At 37.7% G+C, this 26,993-nt stretch overlaps 1 protein-coding gene and 1 long non-coding RNA gene across 3 annotated transcripts; one reads left to right on the forward strand and one right to left on the reverse strand.

Annotated features, from left to right (window-relative positions):
• CHR24 (chromatin remodeling 24) lies at window positions 1-25,508 on the forward strand. Of its 2 annotated transcripts, none has more exons than XM_077357359.1 (22): window positions 1-159; window positions 391-1,244; window positions 3,821-3,951; window positions 4,056-4,110; window positions 4,323-4,451; window positions 6,107-6,214; window positions 6,354-6,409; window positions 6,488-6,578; window positions 6,794-6,931; window positions 7,039-7,116; window positions 10,745-10,954; window positions 11,046-11,117; window positions 12,166-12,246; window positions 12,330-12,448; window positions 17,395-17,506; window positions 17,852-17,920; window positions 18,078-18,172; window positions 20,435-20,563; window positions 23,991-24,056; window positions 24,346-24,478; window positions 24,586-24,772; window positions 25,286-25,508. In XM_077357359.1, the coding sequence occupies exons 1-21, from the start codon at window positions 48-50 to the stop codon at window positions 24,736-24,738; spliced, it is 2,991 nt and encodes a 996-aa protein (XP_077213474.1). In that variant the 5' UTR covers window positions 1-47; the 3' UTR covers window positions 24,739-24,772; window positions 25,286-25,508. The 2 variants fall into 2 exon arrangements, with proteins under 2 accessions (XP_077213474.1, XP_077213472.1); XM_077357357.1 differs by having other exon boundaries at window positions 24,586-24,749.
• Window positions 7,786-24,666, reverse strand: LOC143848415 (uncharacterized). Its single transcript, XR_013235388.1, has 5 exons — window positions 24,260-24,666; window positions 22,840-22,979; window positions 8,657-8,946; window positions 8,422-8,530; window positions 7,786-8,294 (listed from the first exon to the last, which is right to left on the reverse strand). It is a non-coding gene; the product is annotated as an uncharacterized LOC143848415 (long non-coding RNA).
• Window positions 25,509-26,993: the final 1,485 nt, after the last annotated feature.

The following is a 26,993-nucleotide window of genomic DNA, read 5'->3' on the forward strand; positions in this document are numbered from 1 at the left end:
TCCTCATTTCTTCTTTTCTCTCTAGCTTCTCTCTGCTCCTTTACGCCATGAAACCCTCAAAACCTCTGAGTCTCAATGAGCGAAACGATCGTCTAATCGAAGACTTATCGTCCCTTACTAGCTGCCCTAAATCCCCTCCTCCTCTTCCACAACAATCAGGTACCTAATAATCGATTGTTCTAATCACTTATTTTATGCCTAAAAAACCAAAAAACAGTAACCTAGGGTTTTCATAATCCCAAACGAAAAGGGCATTAGGGTTTTGCTTCTTAATTTGTCTTTAATTGACAATTGGTTTTTCGTCATAGATTTTAGGGTTTGGGATTTTTGCTTTCTCAAATCTTTTGTTATTGTTTATATAAAAACCTTTTTATATTTTGATCTTCTCAGAAGAAAAGCTTGTCAAGGTTAAACTCCAAGGTAGACGCCGCCTCTGCAAATTGTCTTCTCAACCGTCTGACGATGTTGTGGATGACGATGATGTTCCCCAAATTAGAGACATTCTCAACAATTTAACCTCTAAATTGGACTCTCTCTCAGTTGAAAAGAAAAAACCCACAAAACCCTCTCATTTGTCCTCATTCTCTCTACTCTCCGATTCGGAGTCCTCCGATTCTTCTCCCCTAAATTTAAATCCCACCCTCAGTGTTGGGTCTGGATTGGAATCATCTAAATGGAATTCCATGTCTATTGGGTATGAATTGGAATCATCTATAGGGAAACCCATTTCTATTGGGTCTAAGTTCGAATCATGTAAAGGGACATCCATGTCTACTGGGTCCGAATTGGAATCATGTAAAGGGAAACCCATTTCTATTGGGTCTGAGTTGGAATCATGTAAAGGGACATCCATGTCTATTGGGTCCGAACTGGAATCAACTAAAGGGAAACCCATGTCTATTGGGTCTGAATTGGAATCATGGAAAGGGACATCCATGTATATTTCTGAGGATGAAGATTGTGTAATTTTAAGCAGTGGAGAGCGATTGCCATGCCCTAGAAAGAAAGACAGTAAGACCACTATCTCGGTTGATTTTGGGGAAGATTCTATTGGCGATTTGGCTAATGAGGATGAGGGTTCTATCACACTTAGTGGGTCAGCATTGACATACACGCTAACGGGTAAAATTGCAAAGATATTGTATCCGCACCAGTGTGATGGTCTGAGATGGTTGTGGAATCTTCACTGTAGGCATGCGGGAGGAATTCTCGGTGACGACATGGGTTTGGGGAAGACAATGCAGGTAGTGTATTAACCATTTCATTATCATTGATGTTAATTTAAGATGTTTCGGTTTTGTTTTAATCATGCTACTTGTTAAGTCTTTTGTTTAATTTGTATTTAAAAGATCATAGCTTATCCCGTTTCTTATCGTAGAGATATGACTATTAATCTTGTAGCTTGTTATTGCAAGTGTAATTTAGGATGCTCGATTCACCTCTGATACACATGTTTGGAGTTCTCATTTGTCCTGTTGGATTCACACAGCTGTATCTGATGCTTCCTTCAGTTATTTTTTCTGGTAATTCTTTAATGGCCTAGTTGGATTGCAGGAAAAAAAAATTCTGACTGAAATTTTTTCCCTCGGATTTTTTTCTTATTTTCCACGATTTAGAAGGAAATGATAGGGATATCATCATAAATTGAAGGTCACTCTAAATCAGAGTTTCAAAATGCGGATGCGGGTCAAAACTTGGTCAAGGAAGTTCCTAGTCGACTCGGCACGATGCGTTCGAGTACTCGGTTGACGTGAGAGTCAAAGGAGTTTTTATTGACTATGCAAGGAAAAACCTGGAATGTGGCAGCAAAATGCGGAATGCGGCCAAGGGAAAAGGGAATCGACTCAGGAGAGTCCACGATGGCGTGGGGGAGTTTTAAACAAGGAAGCGGGATTCTTCCCTGGGAGCCTTCGATTCCCGCTCTGGCAACCTTGAGCAGGATTCTTCCCTGGGAGTCTTCGATTCCCGCTCTGGCAACCTTGGTTTTAAAACTATGCCCCAAGTAAAGCATGAGCATCAATGATTCAAGTTGTTTTCTTTCACGTGTAATCAAACAATAAAAAATCGGGAAATTTTGGGAATGATTTTCTTTTCAAAGATTTCCTAACGATTTTTGCAATCCAAACAGTTCCTAGAGAAAGACAGAATTATTCTTCACATCCCTATGGGCACAGCCTTAGCTCCGAGATTCCCTTAAGTTTGTAGGTGTGCAGAAATTTAGTATGCACCGCGCTAGCTTGGAAAAACGGACTAGACCAAGTCCTTCGACACGGTGAATGGGATCATCTCTTAGACAATCCCTCTCTCAAGGATGCAAAAGCGATCTTTTCAGAAGCCTTAACTGCCCCATGTAAAGATAACACAAGCCAAGTACCGATGGTAGCTTTTCAACTAAAAGTTCATGGGGTGTAATTTGAAAAATGCACCAACCAGTCCCTTAGGCCAAAACAATTTGGTATGCAGGTCATATACCCAAGCATGCGCTAGTTACATGGCGGGCAGTCAAAGGTAAATTGAGCACATGCGATTGAATGATATTCATGAGAGACAAGATAGATGACACATGCCCTCTATGCAAAGCTGAAAGGGAGGGGGTTGACCACCTATTTTTTTATTGTGCATACTCGTCATGGATTTGGCGATTGGTTATGTGGAGGTTTTCCCATCGCCGAAAACCATATAATGAGACCTTCCATCGCTGAAAACCGTATAAAGAGCTCAAGGAGGAAGGCTGGATTAGGCACACCTTGACCAGAAAGGGTCTGTCAACGGTAGTCATATAGCTATCCTTTGCAGCAACAATCTATCGCATTTGTTGAGAAAGAAACTTAAGAACCATTGAGAAAAAAGAAAGGCACAAATGCGTTGTCCTGCAACAAATCCTCGTGGATGTTAGAGAGAGACTGCGATACTTAAAATTGACGGGCAGAAACAATGAAAAAAGTAAAAACCAAAAGAATAGCAGCCAATCTTGGCTGCCCTTTCACCCCAAAGCAGTTAGATCAAAAGGAGTGCAGTTGGATAAAAGCATAAGTGGGGGAATTGAAGCTAAACACAAATCGTCGCTGGAAAAGTAATCTGGATGGACTAGGGGAAAAGTATTCTCGATTGTAATTCACTTTCTTTTAATAAACCGGTAGGGGTTCTGCCAAACCCCAACTTGCCTACCAAAAAAAAGAATGATTTTCTAATAGTGCGTCAAATCTTTCCACATACCTTGTAACACATAACACTTCAGCCAAAGACTTTCCCCTCTGTTAAAGATTTTTCACGTCCCAGTGTAAGTCCTGGTTTAGTTTATAAACCCTACCATGGTGCTTCCTCTACGGATAAGTTCAAGCTTCAGTATTCCAAAGTTCCTTGGAACTCTTTAGAAGCAAAAACCGTCTGCTAAAATTTTGCTTCATCGACTAAAACAACCACTGCATCACTAGTAAAATCCTCGAATTGTCAGCTATCATAACTGGGATTTAAACTTCTTGATTTCTTAAAATTATCTAGTTTATGAATTGTGCATCTCGACTATGGTGGATCTATTTGTCTCTTCTAATGATTGCATGTTTATCACCCATGTGCATTGATAGGTGTTAGCAATTGGTGGTCTATAAGATAATTCTTGATGTTGAGAAGATATACACCCGAGTTCTGTTTATTTATAGAATCATATCTGACCTATGCACAGTTTACGAGAACTGGTTTTTGTTTGATATCAGATGACTAGATTTTGTATTATTGTATATGCATTGTCTTTTTGTTGGTTTCTTGTATACGAAAAATGGGAATTTTTTCCGTCTGATAATTAGTTAGAACTTCTTTTCAGGTAGCTGCCTTTTTGGCAGGGCTTTTTGATTCTTGTTTAATTAAAAGGGTGCTGATTGTAGCCCCAAAAACACTACTTGCTCATTGGATCAAAGAGTTGTCAGTTGTGGGGCTTTCTGAGAAGACTAGAGAGTGAGGGTTTCTAATTTTCTCATTGTTTAGTCATGACTTTTCTGAATGTCTTGGCATTTGAATTATGATCTATAAGTAGTAACTACTTGTTTCTTTGTATTCAGGTACTTTGGAGCTTGCATAAAAACACGTCAATATGAGCTTCAGTATATACTTCAGGTTTTACTGTTTTCTTTGCCTATTACACGCAAAAGCTTTTAAAAGTAATTTCGAAAATGATTATTCTCAGTCACGCAGTATTTTTTTGTTCGACGGGTACCCCCCCCAGGAATTGTTATATGTGGGCATGTAAGCCTATGAATCCCTTTCTCCATCCTTGTTTAGGACGACATTGTGATCTTCTATTTATATATTCTCTGTCTTTTCTATAGGACAAAGGTCTTCTTCTCACCACATATGATATCGTACGGAACAATTCAAAATCGTTGAAAGGTGAATGTTACTTTAATGAAGATACCGGTGAAGAAAGCATCACATGGGATTACGTCATACTTGATGAGGTTGGTTTGTCTATATTAGTTTTGGTGCTAATTCACATGCATCAAATTACCTTATTGGAACTTTTGCACAAGTTAGCAATTCGTTGCTCTATCTAATAAACTCAAATTACATTTCTTTTTTTTCTATTTAATTTTTCCTGTGGATGCTTTACTTGAGTGACTTTTGTTTCTTTGTGCATGGAAGATCTAGGAATATCCTATTGTGTCTTTGTTTTCTTTTGTTCATGCTTCATTGCTTTTAGTTAGTTCTATCCATTAGTGTCTCCCAGTTCGTACATTGCCGTCATTTCTCTTTCACTTGATGAGAGAAAATAAAATAACGGTAACCTTATTTATTATTCTTATTATGCATTGCCATGTTTTACATTCTGTGTTATAGGGGTTACTTTTGGTAATGTTTATATAATATGCTGTATCTCTACATTATAGGCGCAAGACAATTTAATCCGTATTCCCTTGCGGCTGTACTTAACCCAACTTTTTACACTCAATGAATCATTCAAAATTTCAAACCCAATTCGTTACGCTCACTGCTGTATTCAACATCATAGATATACTTACTTTAATCAATACTCCTTTACCATTCAAAAAAAAAAAAAAACCAATACTCCTTTGCGATTGTACTTAACCCGATTGGTTAACTCAATGTGTCACCCATATCCACACCCTTTTCTTGTGTATTTTCGTGGTGTGAAAGACAAATGCTTTGATGTTGTGAAGTTATTGTTTTGTGCATCTTCAAGAGGCTGGTTCAACCTTAATCCAACCATTTACAGGTGTTCCCTAGGTCACTTGCAGCCAACTCATTGAAAACTAAACTTGTGCTGTACCTCTCTGTGTTCCCACTCGTAGTCCCTAATCTTAGCCCCTTCTTTGGTTTCCAACGATTCAACTTCGATGGAGGTTCAAGAATTGGATCTTTTTCTTCGGTCATCACCCAGCCCATTTGTTTACGTTCTTGGGTTGGTATGTGGGATTGTGTGTTCTCTGTCATTTTGAGCATGTAGATGTTGTCAGATCTGTTTGAGTTAAACTGTTTCTGAATGTTTCTGAATTGCAGAGATTTCGGGTGGTCTTTTTCCTAAATTTTGAAATTTTCATGGACGTATTTTGAGATATCCATGTCTGTTCTTCATTTCTCTTACATTGATATGCTGCTCGGAACCTACTTTCCCTTCTGTCCCTAATTAAGGGTGTCAATCACGGTTGTTCTTGAGAATATTTTCTTATAGTAACAATTCTGACAAGACTCACCATGCATCTCGTACTAAGTAGGGATACTAACACATTTGAGGGTGTTGATAGGTTCACAACATTGTATCATTTTTAGGTGTCATGACAATGCTGTACTTTGAAATTGGAAGTGATTTCTGTTGGGCAATTTCATAGTAGTAACCTTTTTTGTAGGATTTTGGTATCATATACTTTGGAGGAAGAAAGGGGAAAAACTGGTTATATTTGGACATGAAGTGATTTTCAACATCGTGAATATCATATCAATTCGTCAAGCACAAACTTTTAAAAGATTTGTACTTTCTTTTTATCAACTATCAGTTCGGCCTGTGTATGTTACTTTATCGTTGACATAATTGAGTTATGGTTATTATTTTTCTTGAGAATGGGGTGTTTTTTTAATGATTTCTTTATTATTTCAGGGGCATATCATAAAGAATCCCAATACACAAAGAGCCAAAAGTTTGCTTGAGATACCAAGTTCTCATCGAATTATAATAAGTGGGACACCAATTCAAAATAATTTAAAGGTGATCGGTTGCGATTTTGTTTATTGTGTTCTTACTGGTTCATTGTCTTTCAACTTATGTTTTACTTCAGAATGGCAATCACTACACTTGTACAAGCAGTTTTGCAAGGTTATTGATGAATTCTATTTCCTTCTATTAGGAACTATGGGCCTTGTTCAACTTCTGTTGCCCTGAAATTTTGGGTGATAAGAAAGAGTAATGATCCTTTATCATGCATGAGAGTCTTTCTGTGGAGAATGTAGCTTTCTTGGCATAACTTTGAAAACGTTTCAGGTTTAAGGAAAGATATGAAAATCCAATTCTTCGTGGAAATGACAAAAATGCTTCTGATAGGGAAAAGCGTATTGGTTCTATGGTTGCAAAGGTATCAATATGTTTGTATAGTGACTTATTTTTTGTTGGACTTGCCATTTTGATTCTGCTTTTAGTTTGAAATATGTCTTACATTATTTCGATTCTGGACTGACACATCTGTATTGTTTTAATTTGTTTAGGTCTTTAATCTTTATTAATGTAAGTTAATAATCTACAGTTCCAAACCAGTATGATGTATACTAATTGATTTTCTTTTTTTTGTAGGAGCTAAGAGAACGCATTAAACCATTTTTTCTGCGCCGCTTAAAAAGTGAAGTATTCCTTAACGGTGGAGAAACAGATGGTGCCAAGCTTTCTAAAAAGCATGAGCTTATTGTATGGCTAAGATTGACACATTGCCAGGTATGGCATAATATTTATGTACATAAGAACTAACATATTCACATAACCTTTTTTTCTTGAGTACATCAGAATTACTATTATCAAATTAGATATTTTTTCTGTTGTAGAGGCAATTGTACGAAGCGTTTTTGAAGAGTGAGCTGGTTCATTCATCATTCAATGGATCCCCATTGGCTGCATTGACGGTAGTGATTCTCTTCAACCATTTGTACTTTTTAGGATGGCAATTGGTCTGCTGATTAGCCTGCAATTGTTATTTTGAAGTTTGAACTGCAATGAATTGCTTTATTGAACTGTGATTTGATGTTTCTCACACAACTGATTACTTCGATATTTTGTGCTAAAAACTTTGTTTGATAAAATGGATGTAATCCTCCGAGAATACTTTTATGGCAGTTCTGGTTACCGAATATGTGACTACTTTTTTCGGAATTTAGAACATAAAGATTTCATTAACGTGTAATGGAAACCTTAGGGATACTGTTCAGGAACCATTTATTTTTCATGGAAGCCTGTGTTTTTTTCATGTTCGTAGTCGCTGTGTATCTTTGATCGGGGATTGGTCGTAGGTTGTAAACCCATCACAAAAGAGATGAAAAGGTCGAATGCATCAATGTCGGATTTGGGACACTCAACCTTGATTCCTTTGGGCTCTGTTCACTTGTTTTCCCGGGAAAGGAAAGGAAAAGAAAGGAAAGGAATCTGACATGGCAAAATGGAAAGGAAAGGAAAAGAAACTGTGATTTTCTCTTGCTTTCTCGCTGTTCAGTTGCCCAGAAAGCGAGGGAAAATATGCAGGAAAGTTATTTTCTCGTTGTTCACTTGCCCAGAAAGCGAGGGAAAATATGCAGGAAAGTTTTTTTGCATTAAATGCTACCACATAAACAACATGTACATAGTATGATCCACCAACAGAAATTAAACATAAGTTATAACATTTCTACAAAAAATAAAATTTTTGTACCTCTTCCACCAGGGCCAAGAAAAACTGACCATATAAATGACTCATTACAAGAAAAAAATGCATCGATTAAAAACAGCTCAAACAATCAAGGCCCTTGAAAGTACAAAACCATAAGATTTTGATAACACCCATTTGATATATGTGTGTGTGACTGGAAGTATCAACTAACTACACAAGGAAAAACAAGTAGATGAGAATTAGGAGGTAAACAGAAGCCAGTTGTATAGATGCAACTAACTTATATAAATTGGTCCAAGAAAATTAAATAAATTGGTTCAAGAAAATAACCGCGAAAACCATAAATGTGCAGGTGAAGGGAGTAAAGGAGACAGATAGCTGGAAAGTACCCATTCCAAGAGCAGAAAGCTCCACTTCATTATATTGCTGCATATACCTCCGCTAGAAAAGCATATTTAATCAAAATAATTAAAAAGGGATCAAATATTCAGTAAATTAATAGGTATGTGTCACAAATAAGTAGCTGATACATAAAAATGGGGTTGTTGAAGGCAAAGAATATTATTACCTAGAAATGTTCTGTGCTGATTTTCATTGGTGGCGACTAAGCTAGACAACTCAGGTTCTGAAGGCATTCTAACCTGCAGCTCCTCTCCATCAGTGCCCGATGCTTCAAGCTTCAAGGTAAGCCAGAGTTTAGAAACAGAAAGGCATAAAAAGGAGAACCTCCTAATTCAGAGCAATTTATTAGCTTAAACAGGCTAACATTTCCACATTTATTGGACTTTACTGAAAAGATATACCTTGGCACCTCCACCCAGTAATAAATGTACATGGAGACCACGTTTTGGCCTCTTCCATGATCCTTCAGTTTTGAGAACTTTTACTGTAACAACTGATGATTGAAGCTCAGCCACATAATAGGTTAAGAGGTAACCCCCATGAATGAATTCATAGCCATCACCATCATCCTCAAAGAGAACACCTTCTACTTTACCTGTAGAAGAGCTGAAGTTACACTTGGGAAAGGAAAAGCCAATGTATGTTTCATAGCCATCACCATCATCCTCAAAGAGAACACCTTCTACTTTACCTGTAGAAGAGCTGAAGTTACACTTGGGAAAGGAAAAGCCAATGTATGTGCCGCAAGAAAACCAAATAATCTTTCAAATTTATTTTATAAAGACCATGAAACAATGTTATCAGATAATAATGATCTGGAGTCTGGAATGCTAAAACAGAGGATGAATAATGATGAAGAGTTCATTCAGTGGCAAGTGTTCCTCAGTTGAAAATCAGTTAGCTAGTTTTAGTTAAACATCCCTGAAAGTGTGAAGAAATGAGAAACTAAGGACCCAGTAAAATGATCATCTAGACAATGTGCTGACAGAGTGGAGATTGCCTCAACATATCAATGTCAAAAAATTTTGAGTAAATGTTATCAAAAAGTGTGAAATACTTCTTTGTAAGCAATACAATCCCAATAATTACCATGTTCATCCAAAGCCATAATGAGCAACAACTCATCTGTCAGGCTTGTTTCACCAACATGTTGAAGAGGAGGGCCCACAGGAATTACTGACCCACCTTGCAGATATAGTGCTGGTAAGTCCTGATTTATTGATAGATGAACAAACCCTACTCGAAATTATTCACAGATGAACAAACCATACTCGCTATGCATCACAGATGAACAAACCCTACTCAAATATACTAACAGATGAACAACCCTTACATGAAAATATTTAAAACATCTATTGTCTGCAAAAAATTGTCAAACCCTATTTGCACAAAATTAATAGACCATCAAAATATGAGCAGATGAATAGAACACACAAACCTGAAGAAACCCTACTCGAAAAAATTAGAAGATGAACATCTATACAAGATAAGCTAAAACAAGAAACCCTAAATTAGAACCCACAAAAAATAAGAACACAAAAAAAATCAGAACCCAAATAACCCAAAAAAGAACCCAAAATAGTGAGAGATAGAAGGGTTTGCAGATTTTCAGGGAAAAGAACCCAAATCAGAACCCTAATAACCCAAAAAAGCTCCAAAAAATGAGGGGTCGAAGAAACAACGGCAAAAAGAGGTTGTAGATCGGTGAAAAGGGTTTGTATAAAACCAGATTTCAGGTGGAAAAAATGGCAAAAAGAGGTTGATTGGTGAGAGAAGGTTGTAGAGAAAAAAAAAGAAAAGAGCAACACACTTACCGAGAGTTAACGGAGCCTTGGATGTGCTTCGCAGGAATTTTGAAGGTGCCTTGGATCTCGCCCGTGTGAAACACGTCGTAGAGGAAGGTGCGGCTAGGGTTCTTGTCGAAGAAGGAGACACGCGATATATTTTCCAGCGAGAAAAGGAAAATCGTTTTCCTATCTAATATGTGGGAAAATAAGTCGAGATTTGGCGAGAAAATATGGATTTCCACGTATTTGTTTTTTTTACACGTCTGTTAAACAATTTTCCCAAGAAAAACAAGCGAACAACGAGAAATGTTGTTTCCCGAGAAAATAAACTGTGTTTTCCTTTCTCGCGATTTCTCAGGAACGCAAGTGAACAAAGCCTTGGTGAACCTTTGCAACCAAATTGTTTTTGTTTCTAGTTTTTTTACCCACTGGTGAATAACTTATAGAGAAAATAGCACTACTTTCATGTAAGTCAATTCACATAGCACTACTTTCATGTAAGTCAATTCACATAGCACTACTTTCATGTAAATCAATTCACTCTGCGTTAATAAACTATATTCCTTCGTATTGTTGTAGTTATTTACTTGTTTTTTACCATGTGCACTTTTTATAGTAAGATGTTGCTTTGAGAGAGTTCGGTGAGTGATTTGTATTTTTTACATTACATGAACCTCATGAATCATAGCTACTCTGCAACAGGTTTTAAAAAAGATATGTGACCATCCATTTCTTTTAACAAAAAAAGCTGCTGAAGGTGTACTAGAGGGTATGGACTCAATGCTAGACCGCACAGAGCTTGGTATGGTGGAAGAAATGGCCCTGAAATTGGCAAATATGACCTATCCAGAAGATTCTCAGCAAGAACATGCCAATGTGTCCTGCAAGATAACTTTTATAATTTCTTTATTGGTTAGGAATGCTACACTTAATCTGGCACATAACATCCTTTGAATGTTTCCTGGAATGTTTTTTTAATAATGTGACTGATAATATGTGATAGGAAAACTTGGTATCGAAGGGGCACAATGTATTGATCTTTTCTCAAACTCGCAAAATGTTAAATCTTATTCAGGTTCGTACTAAATCTCTGCCTGCCTTTTTCAACTATTTAAATTATAGTACATACTGTCGAATTATTACAAATATAATCGTGACTAGCACATGATTGGCCTTAGACTTTGCCTAATGGTCTTACAAATGGTGACAGACAGACAATTTTAATTTTTAAGGGGGTTTCTTGGCCCATATTCATGACATCTAGTGATGGCATGATGTCAACTGTGGGGCCATCCCACATTTTCGATAAAAAAAAAAAACTCATCAAGAGAGTCTGTTCTATCCTTGTATCATTTACTGTGATTTTTGTTGGTTTCTTAATGGTTGACTGGGTGAGTATTTTTAGAACTCTTTTTTTTTTTTGAAAAAGGCGTACAAATATACAATCCTTTTTTCAGGATGTCTTTCTTTTTCCATTTGTAGTTTGATTTGGATATTGATTTGATCGTAGCAAATGGGTCTACATCAATGGTGGCAATCAACTGCTGAATTTTTTCTTCAATTGGATGAAAGCAATAAGAACATTAAAATAAGAAGAAAAAACACAAGATAGAAGTTGGTTCAACTTGCCCCGGCCCCCACCCACCACCACCACACACACACCACCCACCACCACCCAAAAAAATGCATAAAAATAGAAAAAATGGTGCCATTTAAAAAATGGAAAAAATGGCAATAAAAAGTAAAGACATAGGAGCAGATTAATTCATCCCCATGCTATGGAGGTGCAGCTCTCCGATGATAAGCACATCCATTTTATACTCTTGCCAATTTATTAACCATATCATTAAATTTTTTTGGTTTGTGTTTGAAAAATAAGAAATCTTCCTCGGCCCATATGAAACACTTTTAGAATACAATTCCATGGTTTCTGTAGCTGCTGATGGATATATGAAGACTAGATGAGACAAACTTCCTATTTTTTTTAACTAAGTTGATATTGATGTTTCAAATTCCTGAGTTGATAAGGTGGTTTATATGTCGGGACATTGCCAAATTACTGCTTTTTGTTTGCTTCTAACTTGTTACATTATATGATTTTATTCTTTTATTTTTATATTCAGGAAGCAATTATATCAAAGGGTTACACGTTCTTACGCATCGACGGTACCACAAAAGCTTCTGAGAGAGAGAAGATTGTGAATGTTAGTTCCTTCATTATGTGACACTATAATTTATTTCTTCTTCTATTAATTTTTTAATGCAAGCATCATGTTTTCATTTTCAGGATTTCCAAGAGGGCAAAGGTGCTCCTATTTTTCTTTTGACATCTCAAGTCGGTGGTCTTGGTCTTACACTTACAAAAGCAGATCGTGTGATTGTGGTTGATCCAGCATGGAACCCAAGGTGATTTCTATATCACAATCTAGTAACTTGTATGAAGATCAATGTTTAAAAAGTGGAATTTAGGTTGACATTTTAGGAACTGAAGACGGAGTATTAACGTAGGAATTGTTAGCTTGAGGACTTTATGGAAATAATTCCACAAAAACGAAAGAGTAACGACCATGTACAGTCATATTGATCTTTGAGAGTCTGGCAAGAGCCTTTTGTGAATATGAATGGAAAAACATGTTGAGCTTTGCAGGAATGATTTCTGATGTATTAGCCATGCATTGAATTTCCCAAGCTTCCAATTTTTCAACTTAAGAATTTTTGTTCACTATGTTTGGCGACCATGGAAAAAAATCATGGAATATTGGTTTGACAAGGCATGACATAGGGGCAGAGAGGGCGGGGGACAGATTTCAGAGGGTGGGAGTGAGGTGTTGGGGCTGGAAAATAGTGAAAAAAACCTGGTTTTTGTCATTTCTTTTTCTTGATTTCTAGCCCCCTCTTACCCTCTTCTCACTCTTGAGGTCTTGCCCTCTGAAATCTCTCTCTTCTCTCCCTAATGCTTGGCAAACCCAAAATTCCATGAATTTTTTTCATGGTGGCCAAAGATGCCCTGAGAGTTCATTCCTTGCGGTAAAATGTTCATATGAAAGACAAGAAAACTAAAAATCAGTAGTATTACTGCCTTTCGTATGTTCTCTTAGAATTTTTTATTTCCAAACCTCTAAGTCCTCGATTTATCTTCTTAATCTTAATCAATTTATCTCCAACTGACCACATCGATCTGCTTGACTCTAATGGGCTGAATGAAACTTTTTGGAAAATTATTCTCTTTGGTGAGTTGCTTGCCGTGATGAATCCTCCATCAAAGTACAACACATCTTTTGTATAGTTGTCATAGTTTTGATAGAGCCTATTGTTGTTAGCAATGAGATTAGGGTTAGAAGAGAGGAAGAAGAAGAGAAGTGAAGGATAGAGAGTCTCCACTAGGGAGCTCCTCATGAATATGATGTAAATATAGGCCCAAACTAGGGCAACAACATACAATGACTACAATACCCCTAACTAATACAAGTAATGTCTAAACTAACCTAATACATTATTCAACACTCCCCCTCAAGCTGGAGTGTATATACTATGAAGCTCCAGCTTGCTACAAAGAACTACGTCAACAACTAAAAAAGTACAAGAAGCTCATGCACATCCAGCTTGGTGTAGCACTCATCCTCAAGCTGGTGTGGTACATGCATAATGAAAAACATGAACAAAAACACAAAGGCCACCATGACCAGCATCGAGATCAATGTCCATCAAAAGATTAGCTCTCTTGAAGTAGCACAACAACGAGAGCGATCAAATAACGCCTCCGCCTTAATGAGAGCATGGCGAACATATCCGCATATTGAGGGCAATGGAGGCCCCATGGCAAGAACAACTACAATCCAGCAAGCAAAAGGGGCACACCAAAGGTGCGCACAACGCCAAGTGAAGAGGATAGCTACTGATGGGGAAACCATCGAAGACAAGGTCGACGGAGAAACTGTTGCGTGGAGAGAAGCGATAGAGAGAAAGAGGATAACCAACCAACGATAGGGAAACCATCATTTGGTGACTAGGTCGACGGCATGAACATCGTCACATGAAAAGAGAAGAAGATAGGAAGAGGATAACCAACCAGCGATAGGGAAACCATTGTCTGGTGACAACGTCGACGACATGAACATCGTCACCTGAAGATAAAAAGAGGAAGATAACCAACCAACGATGGGGACATCATCACCTGGAGACAAGGTCGACGGCATGAATATCGTTGCCTGAAAAGAGCCAACCAACGATGGGGAAACCATCGCCCGGAAATGAGAGGTCGACGGGAAAAGACATTCGCCTGTAAGAGAGCCGACCAACGATGGATATGGAAACCATCGCCCGGAAAAAGAGGAAGAAGATAACATGAAGGGATAAGGCATAAAGCCGAACAACACGAAGAGACATGAAAAACAAGACATGAAAACAAGACAACACTCCCTCAAGAAGACAAAGACAACACTAACAACACTCCCCCTCAAGAAAAGACAACAAAGTGGACAACACTCCTAAGAAAAGACACAAAGAACTACATGAAAACACTCCCCCTCAAGTTGCAACGAAAAGAATACAAACAAGGCATTACACCGCTTTCAGACATTTGATCAAACACTTGGTGTGCGTCGTAGAGAAGAAGACAAAGGAAAGATGAAAAACAAGGCACCACACCTCTCTTAGACATTTTATCAAATACTTGGTGCGCGCCTTGAAGAACTACATAAAAGGCATAGAAGGTAATAGAAAGAAAGAGATGATAAGAAGATGACAACAAGACAAGCACAAGAGAACAACAAGAAACAATACAAGACAACACTCCCCTTGAAGTTGAGGCCAAAGGCCTTCAACTTGAAACAAAAAGAACACTTTCAAGGCACAAAACCCCTTTGAGACATTTCATCAAACACTTGGGGTGCACCTTGAAGATAAGATGAGAATGACAAAAGCCATAGGCCAAAAAAGCTATAGAGAAGAGAAAATAAAGAGAGCTTTGGAGTGGAGGAGAACCCAAAATGGGTTTATACAAGTAATGCAAACTTGATTTTTGTTTTGTTTTGAGATATACGATAGAGGGACAATGGGTTAAAAACGAAATGTGTTTGACGAAATGAAAGAGAGTGAGATTTCTAGGGTATAGAATTGATTTTTTATTTTATTTTTGGGTATTGTAGCGGGCTACTGTAGCGATTTACTGTAGCGGGTTACTGTAGCAGAGAATGGAGGGGTTAGGGGGAAGGGAAGAGAGGCAGTGGGAGGAGGAGGAGAAAGGAAGGACACGAGCGAGGAGAAGAAGTGACTTTTTTTTTTTTTTTTGGAGATTTTGTGGTCTTGGCAAAAAGGACACAAGCAAGAGAGATTTTCTTCAAAAAAAAAAGGATTTTAAAGACAAGGAAAGAAAGACACTACGAGAGAGATATTTGAGGGATTTGAGATTTGAGGGAGAAACTATAGAGAGATAAAGAGAGGAAAACGAGATACGAGAGAGATACTCTTCTTCTTTCCTTCTTGAAGGATCAGCCCATTGGCTTTGATACCATGTTAGAAATGAGATTAGGGTTAGAAGAGAGGAAGAACAGGAGGAGTGAAGGATGGAGAGTCTCCACTAGGGAGCTCCTCATGGATATGATGTATATATAGGCCCAAACTAGGGCAACAACATACAATGATTACAATACCCTAATTAATACAATTAATGTCTAAACTAACCTAATACATTATTCAACAGTTCTCAACTCAACTCAACTATGCCTTTGTCCCAAACTAATTAGAGTCGGCTAATGAATCCTTTAGAAAATTCTCATGAAGAAGGTGAAAATCTACCCGGCTCAAATTGACTAAGTCTAATCCCGACACTAGTTGGGTTCATCTACATGGATCATTTTCTTCCATTCTCTCCTATCCAAGGTCATGTTCTTTGTTATGTTCCCAGCCATCAAGTCTTTCCTCATTGTTTCTACCCAAGTTGTTTTCGTTCTACCCCTACCTCTTTTTACTCCATCAACTTGGCACGAGTCACTTCTTCTCACTAGAGCATCCAAAGGCCTACGTTGGATGTGCCCAAACCATCTTAAGCGGTGCTCTCTCATCTTCTCCTCAATTGGTGCCACCCCCACCTTTTTACGGATGTCTTCATTTTTAATTCTATCTAACCTTGTGTGGCCACACATCCATCGAAGCATTCGCATCTTCGCTACAATCATTTTATGCACATGCTGCTTCTTGGTGGCCCAACCTTTTGAGTTGTACAGCATGGCTGGCCTCACAGCTGTCTTATAAAACTTTCCCTTCAACTTGGTAGGCATTTTACGGTCGCACATGATAGAGCCTATTGTTCTTTCTTCTAAATCTTAGATTAGCTCCCACAGCATTGTCTTCCCATGGATGATTTTCATGAAGATTCTGCTTTAACATATCATCAGCAAAACTATCTTCTAATTAGGTTTCAACATTTTCATAATAAAGGAATTTCTTGTTGATTTTTTCTTGGCAATTTGTGTACTTTTTACTATGATGTATAGCCTACTCTAAGCAGTAAACACAGTCCATGAAGATTTTCCATCGTCCGATTTGCTTCACACATTTGCCCTTGTATAACCTCATCAACTTCACCTGATTGACTCTGCCATCTTTTCCATGATCTTCTCATCGACATGCTAATCGATTCTTTGAATTCTATCTTCAGACGAACTTGTTTCAATCACAACTTGAGAAGATCTCAATAAGTTGCAAAGATTGAAGCAATTCCCTGGGAGAAAGATATCAAGGAAAGAGAATTATGAACGACTAAAATTTGCTAATCAAAACAGACATTGAAATAAGAAAGTCTTGTATGCTTCATTATGTAGAATTCGTATGTTCGGGGGAGACACCTATTTATTATCTAAATTCCATTTTGTCATTGGCTATTGCAGTCCTGAAAGTATCAACGACCATTTAAAGAAGTTAAAAACAAAGAGGAGAGTAGCGCTATCATTATAATGAGTGTGGATGTCATCCCCATATATATTGCACGCACACACATGCGCACGTGCACACATATATCAGAAATTCCTAAAGTACAATCCTTGATAAATAGGTGGTACGATAAAAGTACAACCCTTGATATTTGATCCAACAGCAGACTCTTAAAATGTGGTCTGCTGTTGGATCAAATATCAAGGGTAGTACCGCCCACACTTGACTTCACGGCCAGGCACCATATAAAATCTTGTATATATTTATGCATATAGACTGGTAAAATCGAGAGAGATAGAGGAAAGCCTTGAATAGTAGTTATGTCAAAATTCCTTTTGTCCTATTAGTGTTTTAGTTTGTCTTTAATGTGAGTGTTTTATGTGAGAAACAACATTCTGATATGTTGTTAGCATTATATGCAGTACGGACAACCAGAGTGTAGATCGTGCATACCGCATTGGGCAAAACAAAGATGTCATAGTCTACCGTTTAATGACATGTGGCACCATTGAAGAAAAGATATACAAAATGCAGGTCAAAATTTTGAATAAAGCACTGTTTCAGTTGGTCTAGTAATATTTTTTTTTTAGCATTAGTCTAGTAATAATTTTTTGTTGCTTAATATGATCTTTTATTTAACTATTCAAAAAAATATGATCTTTTATTTAAGTTTCCATATTTATGCTGATGATTGCTTGTTTTCTGTGTTTGTACATGTCTTGTCCCATATTATTGGAAGTGCTAATGTGCATTTCCTAGGCTATGACTGCTGTTCGAACAAAGCCTAATTTTCCTCCCTAAAATGATGGGAACTTTTGCCTTTTTTTTCTGAAGTTAATATGTAAGGCATGATGCCAACTAATTGTGGCTTGCTTCCAGATTTTCAAAGGGGCCTTGTTTAAATCTGCAACTGAACACAGAGAACAGACCCGGTACTTCAGCCAGAAAGTATGTTTACTGGAACAATATTTTCTGTGATTTCTAGTGTGGGGTGAAGGTTTCTCCCATTCTCGGTCATCTTTTTTTCTTGGTCAATTTTGACCTTTGATAATTACTTTCCAAGCTATGAGTGTCCTCTTCTTACTTAATATAGTCCATTTTCCAGGATCTTCAGGAGTTATTCACTCTCCCAGTACAGGGATTTGATGTTTCGCTTACTCAACAGCAGTTGCATGAAGAGCATGACTACCAACACAAGATGTATTGACATTTACCAACTGCTAGACTTATTTTTGCATTAATGATTCTTTTATGTATTTAGTTCTCTTCATTTGCCCAGTACTTTTAATGCAGCATTAGAGTGTGCAAACCATGCACTTCACTTGTTTATATCTTCTGTAAATTTTCAACCAAACTTTATTCAGGAGACCTTAAATAAGCTTAGTCTTCTATTAACATCTTGTGTGTAAGCCATGGTTTTAAATTTCGGTCGAAATATCAAAATTTTGACCTACTTTTCGGATTTGGTCCGGGACCAAAATTTAAAACTGAAACCGAAATTCAAAAAATTTAGGCCGAAATTAAAAGATTTTCACCGAAATTTCCACGGAAGAATTTGTCAGTTGATAGTTGATACGATGATGAAACATAAGACAGGGTGATTAGTCCGCCGGATAAATATTGACAAATGAAATGACTGTCCACCTTAATGTGTTTGGTCTGCTCATGGCAAAGTGAATTTGTAGCAATTTTTAGGCATAGAGAGTTGTGGGGTCAATAAGATGTACACCCAGATTTGCAAGAAGGATGCATAGCCATATAATTTCATTTGATGTAGAAAATATTGACAGATACTAGGATTCTATAGACGATTTTGACACTCTATCCTGTTTCACAAATTTTCATGAGATCAAAGAACCACCCAAATGCATAAATCACCCAACGGTTAAGCAATGAGTATCTGGGCAGCCATCAATCCATATCGGCATAAGCTGTCAGGTCTAAATCAAAAGAGTATGGGAAGAAAATATCACAATCCAAAATTTCTTGTACCATATGATGCAATGGACCGGAGTAAGGCGAGATGTTTGAGGATTTGCAACAAACTGCCTCACCATATGAACAACATATGACATGGTTGGACCAGTTGTTGTCAAATAGATGAGGCTCCCAACATGCCTGTGATACAACATAGGATTTAAAAGAGTGGAAGAATCAACCTGACAATGCTTAACATTAAGCTCAAGGAGAGGGGATTGTTCAGCACATAAAGGGACTTCTTAAGGCTACATACCATAAGAATGGAAGAAGATATCTCAGTACCTAGAGGAGGACTAATTTAGACTGTCTTTAGGAGGTCCCCATGTAAGAAGGCATTCCTGAATCCATTTGATCTATAGGCCAATGATGAGTAGATCCGATTGCAATTAGAGTTCACATCGTAGTGACCTTCCCCACATGAGTAAATGACCCTCAAACATATCGCATAATCCTTTGTGTTGCCTGTAAGTGCTCCTCTCTGGGACTGTGGAGACAATGACAAACCCAATTTACTGTGTACGTGATGTTAGGTCTAGTGAAGGTAAATTACCGATGAGCTTCCACTGTACTTCAGTGCATAAGAGGATCCTTATCCCTCTTTCTCTATCCTTTCCACTCATCTTTTTGAGTCACCATCACTCTTTTCGTTGTCCGTTCAATTTCAACACCAATGAAGTAGTGTGATTCCCTTATGTCTTTCATATTGAAATCTTTCTTCATAATGCCGTTCATATTTTTATTTCTTATACATCACTTCCATTAATTAAAGTGCCATCTACATGTACTATACCTGAGTGGGTGTGTCTTACAAACAAGTCTATGAAGCTTCCTACACTAGCCTGTAAAATTGGCACAAGTCCATCTGTTCTGTTCTCTTTAACTACACTTCGACTGTCTGTTGTTCTTCCACTTTTTCCCCTAAAAATAGTGATATTTGATGGTTACCTTAGGAGCTGCTTATTTATAGGCAGAGTTTTCTCTCTAGAGTTATTGTGTCATAGAAAATCATAATATGCTTATTTATGTTGGGTATATTATTTTATTTCTTAAGAAAAATCCTTTTCTCTTAGAACTGAAGAAGGGTGAAAGAAAACCAATGCATCCCTCCTTTATACAATGTCTTGTGATTGATTAAAAAGTTTAGGCCAATATAAATTAATAAGTAATTAATTCAATTTGAAAAACTAAATGTAAGCACACGCAATTGTTAAAATTAGAATGGGTTTCTCAACTAACATGCTTAGCCTAGCCAAGCATAGTCACTTACTGGTCAATGTATTGAGCCATATGATGCAAATTTATGCTAATTTGTGCTTATGTGTCGTTTTAAATCTTTTCTATTTCCCTCTTTTACTTCACACTTAAATTGCACAATTGAGATGGTCATTCTAATCAAAGGATTTCTTTAAAAAAAAATTCTAATCAAAGGATTTTATTTCATAACGTCTCTGAAACTCCTGACTTATCATTCTTTTCTTATAGGGATGACTTTTTGAAAGACCATATAAATTTTCTTGAGAGTCAAGGTATAGCTGGAGTTAGCCACCACAGTTTACTCTTCTCTAAGACTTTACCTGTACCACTGGTGCAAGAAGCTCCAAAAGTGTTCAGGTGAGACAGTTCTCAGGTTTACTTGCACTTATACGCAAATATTCATAAGCATTATTGTATGTTTTTAATGGAGATATTCGTGATATTTTTCTGCACCAGAAGATATGCAATGTGCGTCTCTCCTCTCTTCTTCCCTTCGGTATAGGGTCCCTAACATGTCTTGTGACATTCCTATTTTTGTCGTTACTAATTGTGTATCTTCTTTTTTTTTCTTTTATGATTTCTTATGTTTCGTTTAATTCTAATCACAGCTGTTGCTCTTTTATTTAATGAGGCCTCAACTATTCATCCATATCCTTTCTGTTGGCTTTAATGAAACCAACACTTCCATCATGATCACGGGCATGTGCACTTTCATGCCATGATGTAACCATGATTGTGTAATAGGTACTCATACAATGTTGGACACTTTAATTTTCCGTGTTATTAGTTTTTTATTTCATAGAAGGATATTTCTTAGTTCAAGCAGGAATCTTTATGCCACTTAATATTAACTTGTATCATGGATTTTGGCTCAACTGAGAGAAATTGTTGTAGATCTCAACATGCCAACCACTTCGATAAGTGCCAAAAAAATGTCAAGCCTCCACTCCGTTCAATGCGAAACTCGTCAAGTGGACTAATACAACACTAATGATCCTTCTTTTATGTGGCTATAGTGGCTCTTATAAGGCACTCCTCACTCCATTTGCACAAAGCTCAAGAAGAAACAAACCCCATGTACATGCATTCCTATGCTTGCAAAGCCCTTATGAATCTAAAGCATTTTTGAAACCAGTCGGACCTAAATTCCCCACATAAATGACCTGGAAGTTCTTTGCCCTTTCTCAATAATTTTTCTAGATCCTTCGCTCCTTGTGGGCCTCAATTGGGATCCACATCCCTCATTAAGCATAAGCTTTTAATTAGGGGTGCAACTCTGGTTGATATCTGGGAATTTTGGTTAAGCTTTTACCATAAAATTTAGTCAGATTGATTTCAATTCATTTTTTAGCAAAAGTTCACCCCGATCCCCACCCAAAATTTACCGCTAGTGGCCCTTATGAAGTGCTCCTCACTCCATTTGCACAAAGCCCGAGAAGAAACAAACCCATGTACTTACATTCCTATGCTCGCAAAGCCCCTATGAATCTAAAGCTTTTTTGAAACCAGCCGGACCTAAATTTTCCACATAGAAGACCTAGAAGTTCTTTGCCCGTTCTCAATAATTTTTCTAGATCCTTCACTCCTTGTGGGCCTCAATTGAGCTCAACCCAACCCGACCCAAATTTCACTCCTACTTATAACGTGGATGTAGAGTAGGTTCAGTACAACTGACAATTTTGTGGTGTTTGTGTGATAGGAGATCCGATCGGCTTATTCTTTTGTGTTGCTGAAATCGGATGGTGAAAAACATGCTTCTTATGTCTTAGAAGCAAGATTCGTCTGCTTGAACTGATCCATACTTGTTCCTCAACACTGTTGAATATCTATATTTAAGATTCTTATAATAAATCTGGTCATCTATATTGAATTATTCATGAATTCTTGCATAAACATATCAATATTAAATACATATTATGATAGACCGTCTGCCTTTCCAGTCCCTGGTTCTTTTGGATGCTTTGACTTTATAATGAATGGAAGATCATTTAGGGTGATGGTGAATTAATGCTAAAGTTACAAGAACTGTGTTAATTGTTACTTGTCCAAAGTTCCATTCAACTGTATGAAACATCATATACATTTTCCGAAAGCCTGTAACATGTATTTAACTTAGCCAATTCGTAGACTTTCATTTAAAAAAAACTCTCTTTGATGTCCTAAAACATGCTAAACAAGGACTTTATAAACATTTCAAATGAATCATTCTAATTCCAATCTTAAAACTTCTCTTTCATGTAAGAAGAAACCCCATATCACAAACTTCCAACTTGATGCAAAAGGCACCTATTTGAATTTTGTAGTAACTCCTAATCACAATGGAAAGTGATATATCTGCCCCTTTTGATTACTTGGGACACCCAGCAGCAGTGTACGTGGCAATCAGCCCCATTGAATCCTTCTTATGTGAAGTACATCAACCCCTCTGCAGTTATTGATACACTGCTTCTGGGTGTCCCAAGTAATCAAAAGGGGCGGATATATCACTTCCCTTAAATTCTCAGATAAAAAATAGTGAGAATTCCTGAAACCCATGCATGGTGATCTCAAACATGGAGTTCTCAAAACCCAACTAAAATAATTCTAAAGATAAAATTAAAAGAACCAAATTGCTAATAATTAAAAACAATCACCTTTTCTTCCTCTTGCAAAAAAACGATGACGTCTAGGCCCTCACTTCTGATTACACATGATGCTGTGATGAAGTCACCAATACAATCCCCTTTGGGCCCCTTCTTCAGCCTGTTCAACTGGTTCTGGGGCTTTTGCAAAACTAATTTTCAAAAAGGCTATTGTCAAATAGTTAATAGTCTATGTCAAAGACAGATTTCGCAACATTGGAATATCAGCTTCTCAAATAGTGAAACCAAAGTTTACACTTGCCCACGAGATTCACATCCGAAATAGAATAACAATCACGAAAAAGATGTTCTTCAATATGTATGATAGAAGAACAAGGCTGCAGGTACAACCATAGAAAAAGAAACCTTTAAAACATAGAGAAAATTGGGCAAGTTGGCTCTTTGCTTCAAATCGCAAGCTTGCATACAATGGAGCTACAACGGAGGTCTCTCTAGCTGAAAATCTCAACAAAAATCCCAGCAAGAATTAGTAAATGAAAATTTGGTTGGTCAATGGAAGGTGGAGAATTAATGGCTTAGGTAAGTGGTGGTGGGTATGTAAAAATAGACATAATGGCTTAGGGAAGTGGTAGTGAGTTTAGAGTTCCAAGGAAGGGTTTGAATTTGAAATAGGAGAGAAGTAGGAATATTGGGAAAATGATGGGGCAAACATGTGTGACTCACATGTGCACACTAGGCTAACATGACCAAAATGCCCTTAGACACAAAATTACATTTTTGTCCTCACTACGTCTCGCAAAAATTAAAAGTAAACTAAACAAAATGAGTTCCAAAAATACACTTCAAATTTGACTGTCTATCATATATATTGAATAAAATGGATATATAAAAGATGCCATCAATTATCCTGTGTATTAAAATAAAAGGTAGGGTTGCCGTACCTTTTAGTACCGCAATTTGTGAGGTAATTAAATTTAAAAGCAACAAGGAAGGAAAAGAAAATTTAAATGAAGGAAATTATCTAAAAAGAAACTGGTGGTAGTACACTATTGCACATGAGATGGTCTCCTTGTGTTGCATTTACGATGGTTAGTGAGCATGTGGTGAATGAATGCTATGAATATCCTTTAAAGTCCATCTTTGTTATCATTTTGATTGTTTTTCTAAGGGATAACTTATTCATGCCGTGCTTGAGACTGCAGTGAGAGAAGAACCGTGCCCATGGGCAGCTCATCGTCAAGGTCTTCACTCGAACGCGATGTTGATGGGTATGACTTTGGAATCCTACATCTTTTCTTTAAGGGAATACAAAGTCCCACTTCTTTACTTTCTCTTTTCTCTTTATTTGAGAGGAAAGTCGAGTTGTGCAAAATAGCTTGCATTTGGAAAATTTATGGTCAACAGGGACTGCCATGCGAATAGTAAATGTCAGCCAAACAAAGCTAGAAAATGTAAAATTTGTCCTACTTACCAGTCTTTGATGCATCAAAATGGATCCTAAATGATTTTTTGCAAAAAGAAGCGTGCAGGATGGATAACTGATTTCTTTGTTTACAGGGCTGTGTTTGCGTTCGATCCAAAAGATGAGAAACATTGGAGAAATAATACAGTTGTGGGTGCTACGAATGAATCGAAAGAGTCGGACATTAAGAAGAGAATTGAAAGGCTGTGTCAAACGTTGGAGGACAAGGTATTATTATGCATAGCAAACATATGATCCCCTGATCTTCTGGCAATCTCTAGTTCTTTCGTGTACTGCCATTGACACTTTTTTTAAAACAAAAAATTATGATTCAGGTTATGATCTCAAAGCTACCTGACAAGGGAGAGAAAATAGAAAGGCAGATTCATGAATTGAATTTAGAGCTTAGAAAGATCGGCCAGTTGGAGAATCGGGAGAAAGAGATCATTGACTTGGATGATCTCACTTTGAAGCTTCAAAGACTGTGATCTGATTGGAGGTCAGTGTGTGGTCGTTACTAAGGTACATGCTAGGACCACCAGTATTCTAGGCCCTTGCTCTGCATGAGTGTACAATAATGGGCCCCATCCCATCAAAACATGAGATTTAAAATGGTGCGCCCCACCATATGCGTGGTTTTGGGTGGAGATCTTGGAACCCACCCCATCAAAACATGAGGTAAAGTGGAGTTGGTGGGCTCACCCTATAAAAACATGGTGTAAAATGTTGTGTCCCACGCCACCCTTTGCATAGATTTGGGTGGAGATTGTGCACGCCCACTCATGGGTGTAAAATGGTGGGCCCTCATCACATGCATGGGTTTGGACAGAGACGATGGGTCCTACCATATCAAAACATGAGTAAAATGGTGGGCCCCACACATGCATAGCATGCGTGTGAAATGATGGGCCCATGTTATGCACCTGGTGGAAAAAAATCCAACACAGAAAATCCAGTAAAAATTTTCCATGCAAAGCAAATAGACATTTTTGTTCACCACATGCCTCTGATCTGTCCTTCCTGTTCTTTTCGCAGGAAATTATATTTTTTACAATGACTGCAATGGATAGAGGAAGGCCTTACTCTGGTTTAAGGTGAAGAGTATATACTGCGTGCTGCTGGTTTTGCTTGGGGCATTGTAAGTATGAAGTCAATTTTATGTAAAAATTTTGAAGAAGTTCGGCATGGTTTTTCAAACATTGACTCTTGTTCAAAGGCAATTTGTTCATTTAAGTTTTCTCTCAGCTTCCTTTCTTCTTTCCTTCTCCACACCCCTAATTGCAACTTGGACCGGGTTGGGTTGGGGCCGGGCCCACCCTAGCCCAACCTAAGATAGCATTCCCTTAACCTTAACGACCTAACCTGAGCCTCGGGTCGAGGATGATCAACCCTAACCCAACTCGCCTCAAAATCTCTCAACCCTAACCCAATATGTCTAACCCATTTTTTCCAAATTGGTTGACCCAGGTTGGGTTTGGGTTAGCTTAGGGCAAAAAATAACAGTAAAAATAGGGAAGTGAGATATCCGCCCCTTTGGATTACTTTGGACACCTAGTGTATCAATGACTGCAGAGTTGCTGATGTACTTTACACAAGAAGGATTCAATGGGGCTGCTTGCCATATACACTGCTGCTGGGTGTCCCAAGTAATCAAAAGGGGCGGATATTTCACTTCCCAAAAAATAATAACCCAAAGATTTTGAAAGTTGGCTTTTCCTAACTCGAGGCGAAATTGGGTTGAACACATTGGGTTCGAGTTGAGCCCGACCCAAGTTGGTCTGAAAGTGAGAGTAGCACCTATCTGGAATCCTAGAAATTCTGATGTTTGGTACACCAAAAAAATGGAATGGGAATACAGAGTGAGTTTTTGTTACTGGTACAAGGTGTATGTTGCAAGAGTTGCGAACAAAATCTATGCAAAAGGATCGAAGGATTTTGTCCCTTCCTAAAGGCATAAGAGATTTGATTGACATGAGGAGCTGGTGGGACACCATATTCTCCTTCTGTCCCTTTAATTAGATTCCCTTTTGATTTTGAAAAGTCCCATCGACGAGCAATTGAGCTTGAGCGAGGATGGGCTCAGACTGTGAATCCACCACTGATGAATCAACTATCATTCTCATTCTTCCTCTGAAGAGGGGACAGAAGAGGTGGAAACTGGCGAATGAGAATTGCCTGAATCAAATTTGCATGGCTTTAAAAAATGCACAAAAACTTAATTCTCTGGCACTTTGTTTCTTGTATATTTTATTTGGAGGGGATCTAGAGAAAAAAGAGGAAATAGGTCTGCTTGCCAAAAGGTGATCTTTCTGATTTTTCATCATTTTTAATTCTCTGCATGGCAAACATGAGAGAAGCCCTGTGGAGAATGGTTGCCGAAGTGCAGAAATACCCTTTAAATGACATAAATTTAGTGCCTTAGAATTTTCCATGGGAGATTATTTTGGTGAAATGTTCCCTTCATAGCAAGGCTAATTAGAGTATTGGTTTGGACAGTTAAAAACGAGTCGCCCTTTATATTTGCACTAGTACTTTCCCACATTTGCTCATATTCTTTCAAGGATAAGAATGTGCATGCACCTTATAAAAACTCAAAGACGATGCGTGGCCATATTTTCCCTTGCAAAATTATGAGTAGGGAAGTAAAAGCGGTGGCCACTTATTCAAGATCCATACAATTTTCTATGCTAGACTTCACTCTAGATAAAATATGTGCCTATGCTTCCATTTCCTCAACTATAGC

The sequence above is a fragment of the Tasmannia lanceolata genome, unplaced genomic scaffold, assembly GCF_043159265.1.
Source record: "Tasmannia lanceolata isolate RefF3 unplaced genomic scaffold, GAP_Taslan_0.1 ptg000016l, whole genome shotgun sequence".
NCBI lineage: Eukaryota > Viridiplantae > Streptophyta > Magnoliopsida > Canellales > Winteraceae > Tasmannia > Tasmannia lanceolata.

What these genes read in the sequence shown, in the direction of transcription:
- CHR24 (XM_077357359.1), top strand. Translation starts at nt 48, where the DNA reads ATGAAACCCTCAAAACCTCTGAGTCTCAATGAGCGAAACGATCGTCTA. An exon ending in TCCTCTTCCACAACAATCAG is followed by an intron (nt 160 to 390) that starts GTACCTAATAAT and finishes TGATCTTCTCAG; the next exon opens with AAGAAAAGCTTGTCAAGGTT. An exon ending in AGAGAGAGAAGATTGTGAAT is followed by an intron (nt 12,247 to 12,329) that starts GTTAGTTCCTTC and finishes TTTCATTTTCAG; the next exon opens with GATTTCCAAGAGGGCAAAGG.